Here is a 15,920-nt window from a genome sequence, read left to right on the forward strand (position 1 = left end):
GGCGTTCATTGTCCTTCTCGCTCACGTTCCACTTCTACATGCAGAAATGCAGCGGTTCAAGGCTTCACATGGATTGCGCGACTGTGTCTGCAGACACCACCTGCGTGCTATGTGGGACGAACGAAACAGACGAACACTGATGCCCGAAAGATGTTTTAATTCATCACGTGCATTTATAAAGAACGTCGTTAGTAGTCACTTACTAGCGCCTTTCCCTAACATAGACAATATCACTTTTTTGTTTTACAATTGGAAAGCTTTTTACAAATTCACATTGCCAACATTAATCCATAAAAACAGTAGATTTTTAGGGGAAAAAGGACAAAAAGCAAAAATAAAACAAAGAGCTCTCAGCATTTAAGAGCTGACATTTTCACATCAGGCAAAACACAATATATTCTTTGTTTTGATAAAAACACACATATCCAACTGAAGTTTCAGCATTTGCATGTCAATCAACCATGTCTCTTGTTTTCGCAGTTCATTTCTGTACTGTAATGCTGAAAGTAGGTGAAAGTTCGCCAAAAAGCCGAAATGTTAATACGTGCAGTCATGAAATATGAAGACACAATGGTATGGGTTCTCCTGATCTCCCGCTGGGACAAAAATTTCCCAACTGGATTTCCAAAAGTAATCAACTGATTTTCCAATACACATTTTTGTTACTGTCCCTTTTCTTGGAACACGAATATCTAAAAAGGAAAATAATATTCAAAATGGAACGCCTGTGCCACTCCACATGATACGTGGACAAAAAAAATGTACATATTTGTAAAGTAACAGAGAGAGAGAGATTTTCTTTTCTTTTAAACAAATGTTAGACATCTAGCCTCATTTAAATGATTTATGTGAGCCACGTAATGTGAGGTAACTGTTCTCAGTGCAGCAATGACATCATCTCCCTTTAAAGGCTCTGTGGTGTAGTATTAGAGAAGAACTGATACAGACACTAAGACCACTTGCATCGCAAGATGAGGTGTAGAACAGAGGCTATCGCTGCTTAGACGTCCTCTCTCCTCCAAATCACAGCCATGTTCTTGTCACTAAGGGCAACCAGATAGCGGAGTTCTGGATCCATGGCAACGTTGTTGATGGAAGGCCCTTCTATTGGGCTCATTCCAGTTCTAACAGGGGATGGCCATTCCAAGACCTGCAAAAGAAGAGATGAGATAACATTACATGGTAGAAGTATTTTAAAAAAAAAAAAGATATTTTAAGAATGCCTGTTAGCCGTTAGCTAAGCCTTCATGGTTAAAAAGCCGCATAAAGAGAGGGTGCCATCTTCTGGCAAAGCTTCAACGGTATAACTATTATTATAACTCCCTATCCATTTCTTAGTGCACATTGCTAAAATACATTCAGTAATAGGTCTGATTCACTTATCTCTCTGAGATAAGCAACTGCTTTCACCAGGGCTAACCAGTAAAACAACCTGTGATTTGGTCATGCTGTCTGGAATACTATAATCAAAGGCCATGTTATCGCTTTTGGGCATGACTGGTGTAATAAGTGATTAACATTCATAAATGATAAGGAGGAATAATTCTTAAAAAGCAGTAGGCACTACAGTCTCAGACAAGGTTCATTACTGTACCTCAGTAGCGGGTATTACTTTTCCACTCTTAAATTTGGACTTCATACTCTCTGTGATGTGGTATGTCCACAGTCTCCCCTTCTCATCGCCACATACCACATAACCGTAATCTGAAAAAGGACGATGAAATCGCAGTTCAGCACCGGCCTGTTCATAATCAGATCAATGTTTTTGTTTACTTAAAAAAATGACATGAGGCGTCAAACAATTCCTGATAAGCATCTGAGCACAAAGAGTGGATGGGGTTAAGATAATCATTTTAATATGTATGTTTCAGTAAAACTTTAAAAAAAAACTATTAAAAAAAACAGTTGCCATTTGGTCAATGGGTCATTTGCCTCTATCTCTATCCTTAACTCTCACAGGTTGAACATGCAGTTTACACGTCAGCAAAAAATTCAAGGAGTCAAAGAGTACTCAAAAAACTCAAAGACAATCTGATATTATAAACAAAGTTACTATTCAGGACATAAGCACTGGAACCAAACCAAAACCTGCAATCGACACAACAAAAACCCTTTCTTGCACAGGCTCCTAATTAAACCGTCACAGTGGATGTGACTCACCTGGGCAGGTGCTCAGAGACAGGTAGGGAATGTCTGTGCTGGCCCATTGCAGTTCTGCCAAGATAACAGCGGGCACCTCCCTCTTCTTGCCCGGGCGCGATGCCCATGTCCGATTCCAGCTCCACAGGTAGATGGATCCTTGCATGTGACTTTTAGATGCTGAGAACATGAAGGAAGAGAAGGGATGGAAAAGATGAAGAAAGAAAAGAGAGGGTGGAAAAAAGAGGTGGAGAATAAAGGTTAAGTTGTACATTAAGAGAGAGAGAGAGAGAGAGAAGGAACAGCCTGTCCCAGTGCACGTCATAATCTACATTCAGGACAGTGTCTTCCCCGCACTACGCACAAAGACAGCTAAATATTTAGTCTTACATTAAAACACATTCGAATGAGAAACTACCCTAAGGGGGTCACTAAACATAACACACTGTCAAAACAGTGAAAGTAGACAGCCACGAAAAAAAAAAACACAAATCATGACCTTTCTGTTGGCTCTTCAATTCATTTCCTGAGACACTGTTCCTGAGTCAGTCAAAGTGCTATTAAATTGTGACTGAATTTAAAACAAGGCCAGTACCAGTTTTTTCCATAACAAAGCATTATCTGACACAAAAGTAAACCAGTTGTCACTTTTTTCTTTAACTTGACCAATGAGAGACTGAGATAAGGCAGGCGGCTATAAGAGTTTGTTTATTCCTCGGAACAAGGCAGACGTACAACTTACCCACTATGTCATCTGACAGGAAACCCAGTCCATCTATAGTGCGGTAGTCGCCGGTCTTGTCCTTCTTCTTGTAAACAGGAAATACAATCTCCATCTTCTCGGCCCTTAGCAACAAGATGACAAAACATATATTTTTTTTCACCCTCTCTACTTCCATGCTGTCGTTCGGGGTAAGAACTCTTTATAACGAGGCATGTTAATTGAGACGACTCTTATGCGAATCTGCCTGACGTTTGTAAGCGGTCAGTTATTTGCGTCTGTCAGTAGCCAAGGAAAAGGAAACAGACTGACAATTAGAGGGCCAAACACAGTCTGGAAAAACTGGGCTCCGCACAGGAAGGCAGCTGAACAAATCTGCCAATCCAGCTTCTCCACTGCTGATGTGCAGTAAAAAACCTTAAGCGCCGATGTTTTAACCGCAACGACTTTTTCCACAGACACAGGACATCTGAGGTCGAGCAGTTAAATGTAGGAAAAAAAAAGAGAGAGAAAAAGAGAGAGAGAATAAAAAAGACTGCTCACTTCTTCTGTGTGTTTTTGCTTAGCTGAGTGTCGAAGCAGTACAGGCCGTCTTCGCAGGCGGTCATGAGGTGTGTGTCTGGAGAGGATGGAGGCAGACACAGCTGTAGAGGAGTGGAGCTCGTCTCCAGGACGAGCAGCTGACTGAGAGCAGAAAAAAAAAAAAATCAATATTATTATTCATAACGATGCCAAACTCAAGTCAGCTCGTGACTGAGTTTTTAGGTCTGGTTCAACATGCCGAAGACAAATGTTCAAAATTGTACGCACAAACAGAATATTAAATAAATAGGCAAATAACAACAATGACTCACCTCACTTTGAAGTTATAGTCACGGTCCACTCCACCAATGTCCCACATAATCACTTTATTATCATAGGCTCCAGCTACGGGGACAAATACAGGTTAATCCTCTTCAAACAGGAAACTCTGCTAAACCTGTATAACCAGGAGCCACTAACCAAAGCGCCGTAAGTAATTTGAAAATGCAAGACCTGAATCTGTTTGGATATATTTATAAACAATGTATATTATACACTCGCTATGTGTAAAGAATCAAATGGTGTGTTTTTTTCAGTCTCGTAGTTACTGTTGGGACAGTGAACTCTCTCTCTCTCACACACACTTACTGAAGAGGAAGCTCGCCCGCCGTGGGCTGAAGCGCAGGATGGAGACTGCACGCCGGCTGGCGCGGAACTCTCCGTACGCCAGGTTAGCCCTGGGGTGGATTAGCTTCACCACGCCCCTCTTCCCCGCCGCTGCCAAAATGCTACAGGGGCGAAGACCCCCGACCTCACGTGACATCATCACTGTGGACCAGGCCACAGAGAAGAACTCCTGTTTGACAGGACAGAGGGTAAAAAACAATAAACAAAAAACAAAAACGATTTAAAGGGTTAATCAGAATCAGGCTCAATATCAGATTATGTGCTGAAGTTTGCCTGGGAGGTAAGGGTATTGAGGTAGGTAGGTAAGGGTAGGTAAGGGTATTGAGAACTGCCCTTGGAACTATGTGCATTTTAATAAAAAGTGTTCTGAATGACTTTATGATATGTCCTTGGCTCAGTTTTGATGATAACTTAACAAAAGTAAAGGGTTGTGATAAGACCCAGAGCACTGATCAGTGCCCTCAGTCAGCCAAGAACAAGGGCAGTAACTGGCCATAATATGTCACCTTGCTGCCCCCTGGTGGAGGAAGATGGTAGTAAATAGCAGAGAGCAGAGGTACTTACCTCACCAGGGACTTTGTATTTCTTAAGTACACGCCCTGTTTCACAGTCTATCACACACACAGAATCACCTCCACAGGTTGCTACTGTATGGGTCCAGCCACTGGCATCTAATACAGAAAAGGAGAGAAAGCATGTATGTCACAGCAATAGTTATGCACAAATAATCACATTCAGCCCCATGGCTACCTTCACTATGAGAGTTCAAACGAAACAGCAAATGTGGGTTAGAATTTGCAACAGTATTTGTTATGTAAAAAAATCACAGTCTGGTGAAACACCCGGCTGGAACTACAAGCGACGAGACAGTTTTTTGAATATAGACGTGACGACAAGTGAAATCCATGGGTTTGCGATACCAAAATGCAATGAAAATAGACGTTGCGGAACAAATAACTGAAAGGTTTGTCAACGCTTAAACGTGTTTTGTAAGCTCCTGTCTTCCTCTATCTTAGTAAACATGATATATATATGAAGATAAATACAGTACAGCACATACAGTAAAGATAGATACAGTACAGTCTCTTTAATAATTATCCGGGGACATGGTGATGGACTCACCTCTATTGTCCTGCGAAGGCTCAAACGCACAGGCCCACAGCTGGGTGCGGAAGTCCTCTGGACTGTCGTCTTTACTGTGGCACTGCAGGACGTGGATTGGTCGCAGACACGCTGGCTCCTGGGAGACAGAGGAGGGATGATACTGTTAACGACGAGCCAACGATTCTGTGACGAGCCATTGTCGCAATTCGCAAAGCGCCGGGCGAGGAGTGAAACCGTCTTTCTTTCTTTGGGTGTGGCGTTGAAGTTAATGTATATTCACGTGCCTAAGTAACCATGGTAACTGTGATGAACAACATGGTAATTGTGCTACCATGGTAAGTGACCGTCACTGTTCTCTGATATACTCTTAATCGATCTGATATACGTTAATCGATCTGGTAACGATTCATTAACAACCCTCAGAGAGCATATTTAAAGGACTTTCTTTACACAGTTTTAATTATATTTAAGCTGTGTTTCACTAAATATATCACATTACCTTAGGTACATCAGACTTGATATCAGTCTCCTGATGTGCAGAGGTCCCTGTCTTGGTGGGGGTCCTTGTCTGCCTCCCCTGCTGTGATGTTGAGTGATCTCTCGGTTTTTTTGACTGACTCTCCTCTCCAGCTATTGGCTTCCCGTTGGAAATGCTTTGACTCTTGGGGACCTTTCTAGGGCTAGCGGCAACATGTCCGTTTTTCTGCGGCGTACCCTGAAGACGGCTCGATTTCCGTGGGCTGTCCTCGGCAGTAGGTGCATCGTTCATCCTAAGTGCTTTTCGGGGGCTGGGTGTCGTCTGGGAAACCTTCTGAGGGGTGCCCTGCAGGCGACTGGATTTTCGGGGGCTAGCCTCCGGCACGGCCGCATTAGCTAAGCGATTCGATTTTCGCGGGCTCGCTTCTGCTACGGCTTCTCCGTTCGTTTTTGCTCTTTTCACGGAACCTCCCGCGTTGCCGTCAGTTCCCAAATCACAACTCTTCCTCTTGGCAGGAGTGTTCTCCGCCTGAGTCAAAACAGATGTTTAATGGTCTCTAAAGTTCCAGATGAATTATGAAAAACAAAGGAAAGCCAAAGAACATGGAATATAAATATGTCTACCCTCTTCTCTTTAACCAGATAACCCCGGGTTTTCTTATCCTTTTTTTTTCTCCTCTTTTTTTTAGACGGATATAATTCAGGTTCAACGCTGCCGAACAGTCTTACCCCATTCTCTTTAGATCCAGCAAGGGTTTCCGCTTCTCTCTGTTTTTCACCGGATCCAGTCAAGGATCGGAGGTGTTCTTTCGCAATCATCTCCACCTGATCCCCACCCCCAAAAAACAAATATATAAACAAACAAACCAATAAAAAAACAACGACAACAAAAAACAAAAACATCAAATCCTATAAATTACAGGCAATAAAAACAGACGAGACAAAAATCCAACACTGGACTGAGGCGCATATGAGACTGAGGACAGATTTTTGGTTCAGCAAAAATAAAAGTATTTCAGCCGTATTTCTGTAACTCAGAACGGACCAAATGGACATGTATGAAGTTATTTAAATGAAGTCACACATACCCTCCATTTTGTGTAGTCACTCAGAGAGCTAGGACCATATTTGACTTGAAAGCAAGCGGTGCTCACAAATTTTTTCTCAACTGCCACCAGGCTTTCTGCCGTTACAGGCTGAGGAAGAGTGAAATCCTTCTCCCACAACCCAATCACCTAAAAAAAAAAAAAAGACACACACACGCACGCACGCACACACAAAAACGGTTCATTTAAACACAGTTAACCTTAGAGGAGTTGGGGCGACAGAGATTCCTTGAGGAGACCGGATTCCTTACCCGTTTCCGGAGAATCTCACTGCTGACATAGCGAATGTGACGAGCCGTTGCGCTGACATCTTTGCCGTTAAAAATCCTCAGGTTGGGCAGAAGAAACATCGCCTTGTGTTCATCATTAACCTGCAAAAAAAAAAACCCAAATTGGAAGGAAAATTAGAGAGTGGACTATAAGTGGGCCAACAGGCCCAGTCACATAACCTATCAAATAGTGATTATTCAGCAACACAGTGTTTGCAGTGGAGCTTGCACATTCACAGAGCTTTAGTGAAGGCTGCATCTTACTGTAAGGTACAGGTTGTCCTCTAACCGTAGCTCCTCTAGGCTGCCCAGGTCTTGGAGCGATGTCACATCCTCCATGTCGTTGTTAGAGCAGTCTAGCACTCTGAGACAGGGCAGGGTCAAACCCCGCGGGAGCTCCTGCAGCCTGTTTCCAGACAGGTCCAGCCGTTCCAGACGGCAGAGCCGAGACAGCAGGGAGACGGGCAGATCCGTGCTCTTCAGCTCCATCTGCGAGAGACTTGCACAGAGAGCGTACTGTGTTAGGCATAATCACTGGATCTGATGCTACATTTCATTAAGGATGAATACGAGGTAATGTACATTTATACAGAAGTGAATTTGTATCCACAATATACTCTTTTTCATAAAGAGTGAGGAGAAAGACAAAAGTATATATGTATGTATACACACACACACACACACACATATATATATATATGTATAAATAACATTAGATAAGTTCCCTTGAACAGTACATAAATGTGTCATATATATCGTAATATCGTAGATATATATATATATATGACACATTTATGTACTGTTCAAGGGACCTTCTCTAATGTTATTTGAAATTTGCACACGTTATGAGATAAACCTTGCCTAATTCCAGCTCTACTTTTAGTGTCAACACTGCGAATAACGAAATCGCTGGTGTGTACAATTTGGTAGTGGCAATACGTAGCGCCAGCAAGCCAACCATAAACACAGTCTGAGGATATGCAGAAAACGGGCTTTTACACAGGACTTTTAACATTATAATATGCATCATTAATGTATCGCCAACCTCAGCATTTTGAAGGTCAAAACGTTACACTTGGTGGGCAATTCATCAGTATTATGGCGTTAAAACAAGGATATTAAAGGCCTCTGTCATTAGCACTGAACTGCTATCGCTATCTTAAAACTTACTTCAGAGTCTTGATCTGGTCCAGTTTACTGGTTTCAGGAGTCCCTCTCTCGAACAGGACTTTCTGTGTTATTTTCTGCATCGTGGCTCTGCGAGAGGAAGAGCGGAGGGGAAACAGCAAAATGAGGAAAGCCGCTTTTAACCATCATTTTATATGCGTGCTAAAAGGGCATGGCTCGTGAGCTTGTATGCAGTCACTATGGTTTTGTCTCATTGTATTAAGTGGTTTCAGCGAGAAATCTTCGTCACTTCGTAGTGTGGTAGAGGAAACCCTGCGGTGTTGTTTTCATGGAAATGTGCCGGGTGTTAACAGCACCGATTAACACCATCTGAGAGGCACTGACGGGGCAGACCGCTGATATGAAGATCAGAAATGTATTGCCTTTGTGCTTATACCAGTACGACCAACGTAAAAACTGCAGTCATCTATCATAGATGTAGTGGACATGCAGTTCACATCTGACGTTTAAGGCAAAAATTCTTTAAAAAGCTAGTGCATTTTAAACCTGCTTCTTTTCGCGAAAACAGAGATGCGAAAATAGAGAACATAAGGTCAGCCCTGCCTCTGACTCGAATAAATGCAAAGCATTCCAACAGTTAACACTGACTTCTCCCGAGTAGCGAGGACATCGAAACCGATTCACGTCTACAAGTTAGTTAAGATGGATAGCACATAAATCGAGTAAAATATTCGAAGGGTCGCATTAGTGAGCAGATAATATAAACGATTTTACAAGGACACATTCTATGGGAACCTTAAACGATAAAGTATTTAATTAGTACTCACACTGATGTAAAATTCAAGCATGTATTTTTTCCCGGGAAATTACGAATAAACCTTTGACCTTTAGCAGCAGACTGTGGTATTTCCGTTCCGCCATATTGTGTGGGGCAAAAAAAGAACTTTTTCAAATACGGTCGGACGTTTAAGAGTCCAAATGGGCCTTATTGTTCATTTTTCAAAAGAAAATAAATCTGAACACAGGGTAAAATCAAAGATGTTTATTGAGTGATGTTTACTGTGAGATGCACAGTCAACGTGTTGTTGGAGATTATATCTATGTCTTCTTGGGTCTCTGTAATTACAGGTTTAAACCCATTTGATAAAATGTCGACTGACACAGAGATGGAACATTTAGAACATAAACAAAGACTTCGTATTCCAATGCTGAAACATGAAAAAACCAACGATAATTAAAAAATAATGCATTCTATGGTTGTTTACAAACAAACATGCACGTGTGTCTTCTGTCTCGTATCACTTTCTTCATAAATAGACAATGTGTAGGCAGAGATGGCTTTGGGGGGGGGGGGGCATTTCATGCGAAGTAGAAGATGTAGTTGCTCAGAATTTTTTTTTTATAAGGGAACTCCTTTAAAGCTCAAGGCTATGTCCAATAACTCAGAACCGAGTTTTTCCTGCACCCCGCCCGGTAGAAATTCCGCGGAAAGTTCTCTGAAGGTACTGCATACTCTCCGGCTGTGAATGTCCTTTCTATGAATGGCGTGTTTCCACCGATGACGCGCCTCCCCATAGAGAACGACTAGACACCTGCGCGGCAAATGCACGGCAACTCTCACCTCCTCCTTGTCCGGTTCTCCCGTTCCCTCATCCAGACTCATAGTTAGGACAGTGCTAGATAACAAGTTCACAGTGACTAAATGTTCACCCCATAGCCAGCTGTCGTCTAGGTGGGGGTCGATAGCTGAGCCTCTCTCTGGGCTGTAGTCCAGATTACACTGCTCTACCGGTTGAAATCCCGCTAACAGCGGCTCTTCTTTCATTCTCTCCACCAGTTTACGGCTGATGGCTGGAAGACCACTGAAGCCTCCTAGACGAACACGTCGCTTTTTGAAGTTCACCTTTGGTCCAAAATCCTGAAATAACAAAATGGTCTTAATGTTTTCTTATTGGATTGGCTTCGGTGGTGGTTTAACAGAAAACTGGTCTCCGCCTGTCAGCAGGCAGAACCATCTGCTCGTCTTATACATCGAACCAAGTAAGATCCGAAATGACATGCACTCAGAACTCTCCCTAGAATCAGTCAGTTCATTTGAGTGACCTACTTAGCACTTTTAACTTCTTTTGACTCTTAGTTACATACCTGTTTCCGTCTACCCGACTGGGAATCTCTCCACATGTTTCGGTCCATCTCAGTGACCAAGTCTTTCTCCTCATCTTCCGTGACAAAATTCTCCCATATACGTATTCCGGGTAAGGGAAGATATTCTTGGACACCGTGTTTATTTCGGACAGCTAGTTTTGACAACGGGTCGTATGTAAAATCGCACTGAATCTGAAAAAACATATAAAATATCTTTGAACTTCACGCCTGCAACACAGAGAGACTCGAGTAGACCGGTTAAGGATGAGGAAAGACAAAGTTAACAAAGCGACAATAAAGTTTTAATCAAAGAAGTCATACCTGCTCGTTGTTTGCGATGACTGACTGCTTTTTAACATTCTGTTGCTCGCAGATCAGACATGTTCTGATTCCTTTACAGCCACAAACTGCTGGAGTTTTATCCTCAGTAGCAGCCATCCAGATAGCGCTCTACACTCAACGCAGTCCCCTCAGAAACAACGAGTATACCAACAGGTTCCGCTTGTGTGAAAAATAAACGTGCATGGTTTGGTTCATTGGCCCGCTCTTGCGGAATCTCTAAAAAACTTCGAGACACATATTTTACAAAACAGCTTAGTTTATTAATTAAAGACAAACAAATAATAATGGTATGCCTGAGACCATGGCCTGACACATACATTTACAACAATAACGCAATATATCCATCACATTTCAGTGAAATAATAATCCATAAAAAAAAATCATTGCGCTTTTTCAGATTTGGGCTAGGTCAAAATATGTCCCGAACACTGTGTTTGGAAGTAAAATCCCGATTTCACATAGTATCAAATATGCACCATGTACAGTATGTTCATGTCTTAAGAGGATGAAGAAAGGAAAACCTTATTCAGTTACTGTCCTTTAAGTTTGAGTACAGTGACGCTGTTCAGTTGGTCAGGGATGTTTTGAATGATGACAATACCACTTCAGTGAGGAACAATATTGTTCACATATCACATAGAGGAGTCCTATTAAAGAGGTGAAATTTACTGAGTCCATTATGAGATTCTGTGAGTGCCAGTGGCTGCCAACAGTTTTGACTTCATCACTCAATTCCTTCCTGCTTGTCCTTGATTGCAACCTGAAACAAAATTATAACCTTATTATTAGCAACATATAAATCAACAAAGCATGGATCACTGTCAGCTATTACTGTCTACAAAAGCAGACACTGTGGTCTGTTAAACTGTTAAACACTCTGTGGGTTAATCAGTCAGTAATAAGACAGTGGCCTGTATGTATATTACAATGAACCCTGTTCTATATTTTCAGAAACCTCTCCACTGTGACAAGAACACACAAATGAACCAATTAACCAACTAATAAGACATTATAATAGGGGCATGCATGAACAGATGGACAGACAAGTATATAAAAACAGGTTTCCGAGTATTTATAGCACAGAATTTTTTTTTTTTGTTTGTTTGTTTTAACTGACCCTAAATCTTTCCTCCAATAAGGAGAGCTCACTGATGAGATCAGTGATGGCATTGGTGAAAGCCTCCTGAGGACTGTAGTCTGGTGTCGTCTGGACGCGAATGACAACTTTATGTTCCAGCGGATGAGGAACCTTGTAGCCAGCAAAGAGCACCTGCGGGTCTTTAAGCAGTTGTCTAAAGAGAGAAAGAAAGTGAAGAGAACATAACTGTTTAAGGTACAAGGATTAAAGTGTGGTCATTTGTGGTCCTAAACGTAAAGTAAACCATCAGTATATCCAGCCAGATGTAGACGGCTGTACTCACGATCTAATGATGTTGCCCAGAGTGTGGTCCTCCTTGTTCAACGTAAATAAACAGGCATTGGGTACCTTGGTGTCCTTTATAATTGTGATTCTAAAACAACGAAGAGACATAGCAACTCACAGTTAACGTACCAACCGGTGTTTACCTTGTTAACTTCAATGAGAGACCCGTAAATGCAACAATTTGGTTAATGGTGTGCAGTTAAGAACAGATGTATACCCGCACACGTAGCCAAAATATCTATTTTTTGCATACCAACGAATTTAAGGTAAGACTGCTGGTGAGCCAACTGTGAAGAATCTGTGAAGCTGTTTGAGACAAACTACATGCAAGATAACTGCTAGCTAGCTAACTAGCAAACTTCGTACCATGCGCAATAAACGTACTAATCAAGTTACAGTCATCACAGAAAATCACCAGCTTACACACTTTATGGCATATACAGATAATTAGACTTACTTTTTCTCTCCCTCGAACAACAAAAACGACTCAAAGGCTGGAGGCGCGTTCATTTTTGCGACTAGCTATAGCACGAGCAGTTTGCTGTCTATCGGACCAGTTCCCAGTGCTACGAGACTGCGCACTGCACGCCAGACGTTTGTATCAAAATGGTTGTAAAACGTCAGTGTAAGCAACAAGCCACAAGGAGTCACTAATGAGCACTGAGATGAGGAGGGAGGAGGATGGGGGGTGGGGGGTGGGGGCAAAGAGGAATCGTGTTTTCGCTGCGGCGCTTTATGGTGAATTTATGAAACGACAAACCTCATTGAAACTGATGATATGCGAAACTGACAGTTTCAAGCGCCCTCTTCCTTGTGAATGTCGCAGGTTTGAAAAACGTCCTTCAAACAACTTAATGAACATGATGACGATTCTGCTGATGATGATGTTCTGTGGTCTCAGACTCTTCCATGCAGGGCAACACTTCCAAATTAGTAGTCAGTGGAGTAGTAAGTGTATGTAGTAAACACATAACTAAGGCTTATCGTGTTATCCATTCAAATCAAATTCTAGTTTAAATGCAAACCAGTTAGATTCTGTTTCAACCTGTTTAACTTACACCAGCAGCACTGGTCCTCAGAAAGATTTATTAATATTACTACTATGATGATGATGATGATGATGATTTTAAAATAGGAGTTAGAAGTATCAGTGTCATCCTATCGCACTAATACCTTGTCAGCTGGGGTGGTGTCACACATACCAATCGTGTTAAACTTGTCAAACGTGAAACTTAATCAGAATAATATGTGACAGTGATGAATCTTTCGTTACTAGTTGTCAAAATAGAAAAGAGTTGCTAGCGATCGCTTTGAATGCTGATAAAGCCTTTTAAGTGTGTGCGTGAATTTTTGACCTCGCACTGAGGAAGCGGTTCTGCTCTCTTTCAGCATGTGGGTGTCCCAAGTCCGCCACATCATAAGGGCAGACTTCTTGCGAAATCTCATTACCCACTTATCGCCTACCCACTCGCTCGTCCCGCTGTACTGACAGATTTCGCGATGTGAACCACAGTTTTGTGAACTTAGTTTTTTCCGTAGGAACATGGCAACACTTTCCACCTTACATACTGCATGCTATGGTGTAAGTTGGGGTGGTAGTTTAAAGCGTGATTTGATCAGTTTATTTTTGGTAACTAATAGCATTGTTTACTCATAAAGATGGCAATGTTAAAGGGAATGTTTTCAAGCAAATAGATTATTAGACAATGTTGTGAGTAGGATAAGTTTGTTTCTTGATACGAAATATGAGAATACAATGTACAAACCATTTCAAATACATTACAAGAAAAGCTTTTATTGTGAAAACGGTGAATATGTTTGTTAACTCCCGTAACATTATGGGAGGCAAAACGACTCAACACCCAGCCCCCCAGATTCCTACGAATGTTTTTGCTTTTAAAATTCTTTCTCAAATGACCTGTGCTCATGTGATTCCATTTGATTAACAGTGTTTCACTCATATGAGTCAAACAAAAACAGTGACACAATAAGGACAAGCAGACGAAACTGTGGGTGTGAACAAGGCTTCATCAAAATAAACATGCACTTAAACACCCGAATATATCTATATGTGTGTGTGTGTGTGTGTGTATATATATGTATGTATGTATATATGTGTGTGTATATGTATACACACACACACACACACATACATACATACATACATAAGTAGTTGTATAAGTAAGATTGACTGTTTATAACTATGTAACTATAACTGTAACTCTACAGTGGTCGCAAACGACATTATATACTCGTCAAAATCAGTTTTTAAGCGCAGGAAATTGATAACATGAGTCGTTTTTTTGCTTTTGAGCAATGGCACATATTTCTGGCTATTCTTGAAAAACGTTCATCAAGTTCTGTACCAGCAATCACTTATCACACAATCAAGTATCAATCAGCAGATATCGCTGCATTTCACTCCATTATCACTACATCATCCAGTCAGGTTGTTTTGTGTCTCTTGTGTGTGTGTGTGTGTGTGTGTGTGTTCCTCTTTGCACATTGCAGAACTTAATTTGAGGACACAACCCCTTTTGAAATGGGTATTGCGAAAGCCCCCCCTCTGTGGTTCAGGGGGAAAAAAAGCTGAAGAGGTCACAGTATGACAACAAGGGAAGTTTTTGTCCCTTAGAATAATGCCAATTTTTTTACCCCATGTCAAAATGTTATGATTACTATCTTCAAGGAGAAGGGGGACTTCAGCAAAAGTGTAATTCAGTAAAACAACGTTGGACACATCCGTGGGTTTTTTTTTTTTTTTTCTTTTTCGTTTTTTGTTTTTCTTTCATTTTGTTAAAGCCTTTACAAAGCTGCTGCTCTTTCAAGCCTTTGATTTTAATTTGTTCTAAACTGAAGTTCTGTTTTCCCAGAAGGCAAATGTTGCAACCTTAAAGACACATTCTCAGTAACAAAATGATTACTGATCCTTACTCATAATGTTGGTTTATGAGTTATAATGATTTAAGAGATAATGATTCAAGAGCAGTGTCAAACACAGTGTCACTGTGCTTGGGAAAGGGATCAGTATTTATAAAGGTAGACTGTCAGTTTCTCCTACACTGCAACTTTCATGGTATTTGTCATAGAATCTTGGAGTCATAAATTAACTTCCCTCAGTACAAGACACTACGTAAGACAGTATTATTGTCTGTGACTACTGACTGTCATATTAATAGTCATCTGGATCCATCGCAAAGGCCTACCCCTCCCTTTTCTCTGTATTCTGAAGGCTGTGTGTTACAGTAAGACTTTAGTCATAATACCAAAAGAAACAACAACAACAACAAAAAAACAAAACGCAAAAACAGCACAACAACAACAACAACAACAGAATCGCTTTCCTCATATAAATGTTCGTCATCTTTACGTAACATTTCTGTAATAACACCGCTACGCTACAATTAGCAGTAGTCAAGATCGTTTAGGATATGCCACCTTGGCTAAAAAAAAAAAAAAAAAAGCAAATGGATTACGCAGCCAGATGCATATGTAATCATTTGCGATGCTACTTGCTTCATCTTCCTTCTGTTTTACCGTAAAGAAACGGTGCTCAAAGAACTGAGACAGAGTGAGACGTGCTGGTTTAGACGTATCTCCAAACCGTCTCAGGATGAATATTCTCTCAGTACTGTTTATCTGTCAGATAAAAGTTTTTGTTTTTATATTTTAAACTTTAGAGGTTGCACTAGCCTTAGGTTATTTTAGCAGTTAGTTCATGCATGAAAATGGTGTTAGACACCAGAACAGAGCCAGAAATAGTATTAACAATATTACAGTGCGTCATTTCACAAACCCATCCACACACCCAGACAAACATCACAAACTAATCTCAGAGCATACTGCCCAAAAGGCAG

At 41.2% G+C, this 15,920-nt stretch overlaps 3 protein-coding genes across 4 annotated transcripts; all 3 read right to left on the reverse strand.

Moving 5' to 3' along the window:
* Positions 1-1,000: 1,000 nt before the first annotated feature.
* Positions 1,001-8,275, reverse strand: lrwd1 (leucine-rich repeats and WD repeat domain containing 1). Its single transcript, XM_030792965.1, has 14 exons — positions 8,196-8,275; positions 7,290-7,524; positions 7,008-7,127; positions 6,380-6,475; positions 5,673-6,179; positions 5,192-5,309; positions 4,634-4,740; positions 4,031-4,238; positions 3,715-3,787; positions 3,404-3,544; positions 2,882-2,985; positions 2,161-2,319; positions 1,595-1,704; positions 1,001-1,150 (listed from the first exon to the last, which is right to left on the reverse strand). Exons 1-14 carry the CDS (start codon positions 8,273-8,275, stop codon positions 1,001-1,003), a joined length of 2,208 nt encoding a protein of 735 aa, XP_030648825.1.
* Positions 8,276-9,552: 1,277 nt separating this feature from the next.
* alkbh4 (alkB homolog 4, lysine demthylase) lies at positions 9,553-10,736 on the reverse strand. Its single transcript, XM_030792530.1, has 3 exons — positions 10,620-10,736; positions 10,299-10,490; positions 9,553-10,071 (listed from the first exon to the last, which is right to left on the reverse strand). Exons 1-3 carry the CDS (start codon positions 10,734-10,736, stop codon positions 9,553-9,555), a joined length of 828 nt encoding a protein of 275 aa, XP_030648390.1.
* Positions 10,737-10,956: 220 nt separating this feature from the next.
* polr2j (RNA polymerase II subunit J) lies at positions 10,957-12,617 on the reverse strand. Of its 2 annotated transcripts, XM_030792531.1 has the most exons (4): positions 12,521-12,617; positions 12,062-12,151; positions 11,758-11,932; positions 10,957-11,400 (listed from the first exon to the last, which is right to left on the reverse strand). In XM_030792531.1, the coding sequence occupies exons 1-4, from the start codon at positions 12,571-12,573 to the stop codon at positions 11,365-11,367; spliced, it is 354 nt and encodes a 117-aa protein (XP_030648391.1). In that variant the 5' UTR covers positions 12,574-12,617; the 3' UTR covers positions 10,957-11,364. The 2 variants fall into 2 exon arrangements, with proteins under 2 accessions (XP_030648391.1, XP_030648392.1); XM_030792532.1 differs by lacking the exon at positions 12,062-12,151.
* Between the last annotated feature and the right edge of the window lie 3,303 nt (positions 12,618-15,920).

The sequence above is a fragment of the Chanos chanos genome, chromosome 15, assembly GCF_902362185.1.
Source record: "Chanos chanos chromosome 15, fChaCha1.1, whole genome shotgun sequence".
In the NCBI taxonomy this organism is placed as follows: Eukaryota; Metazoa; Chordata; class Actinopteri; order Gonorynchiformes; family Chanidae; genus Chanos; species Chanos chanos.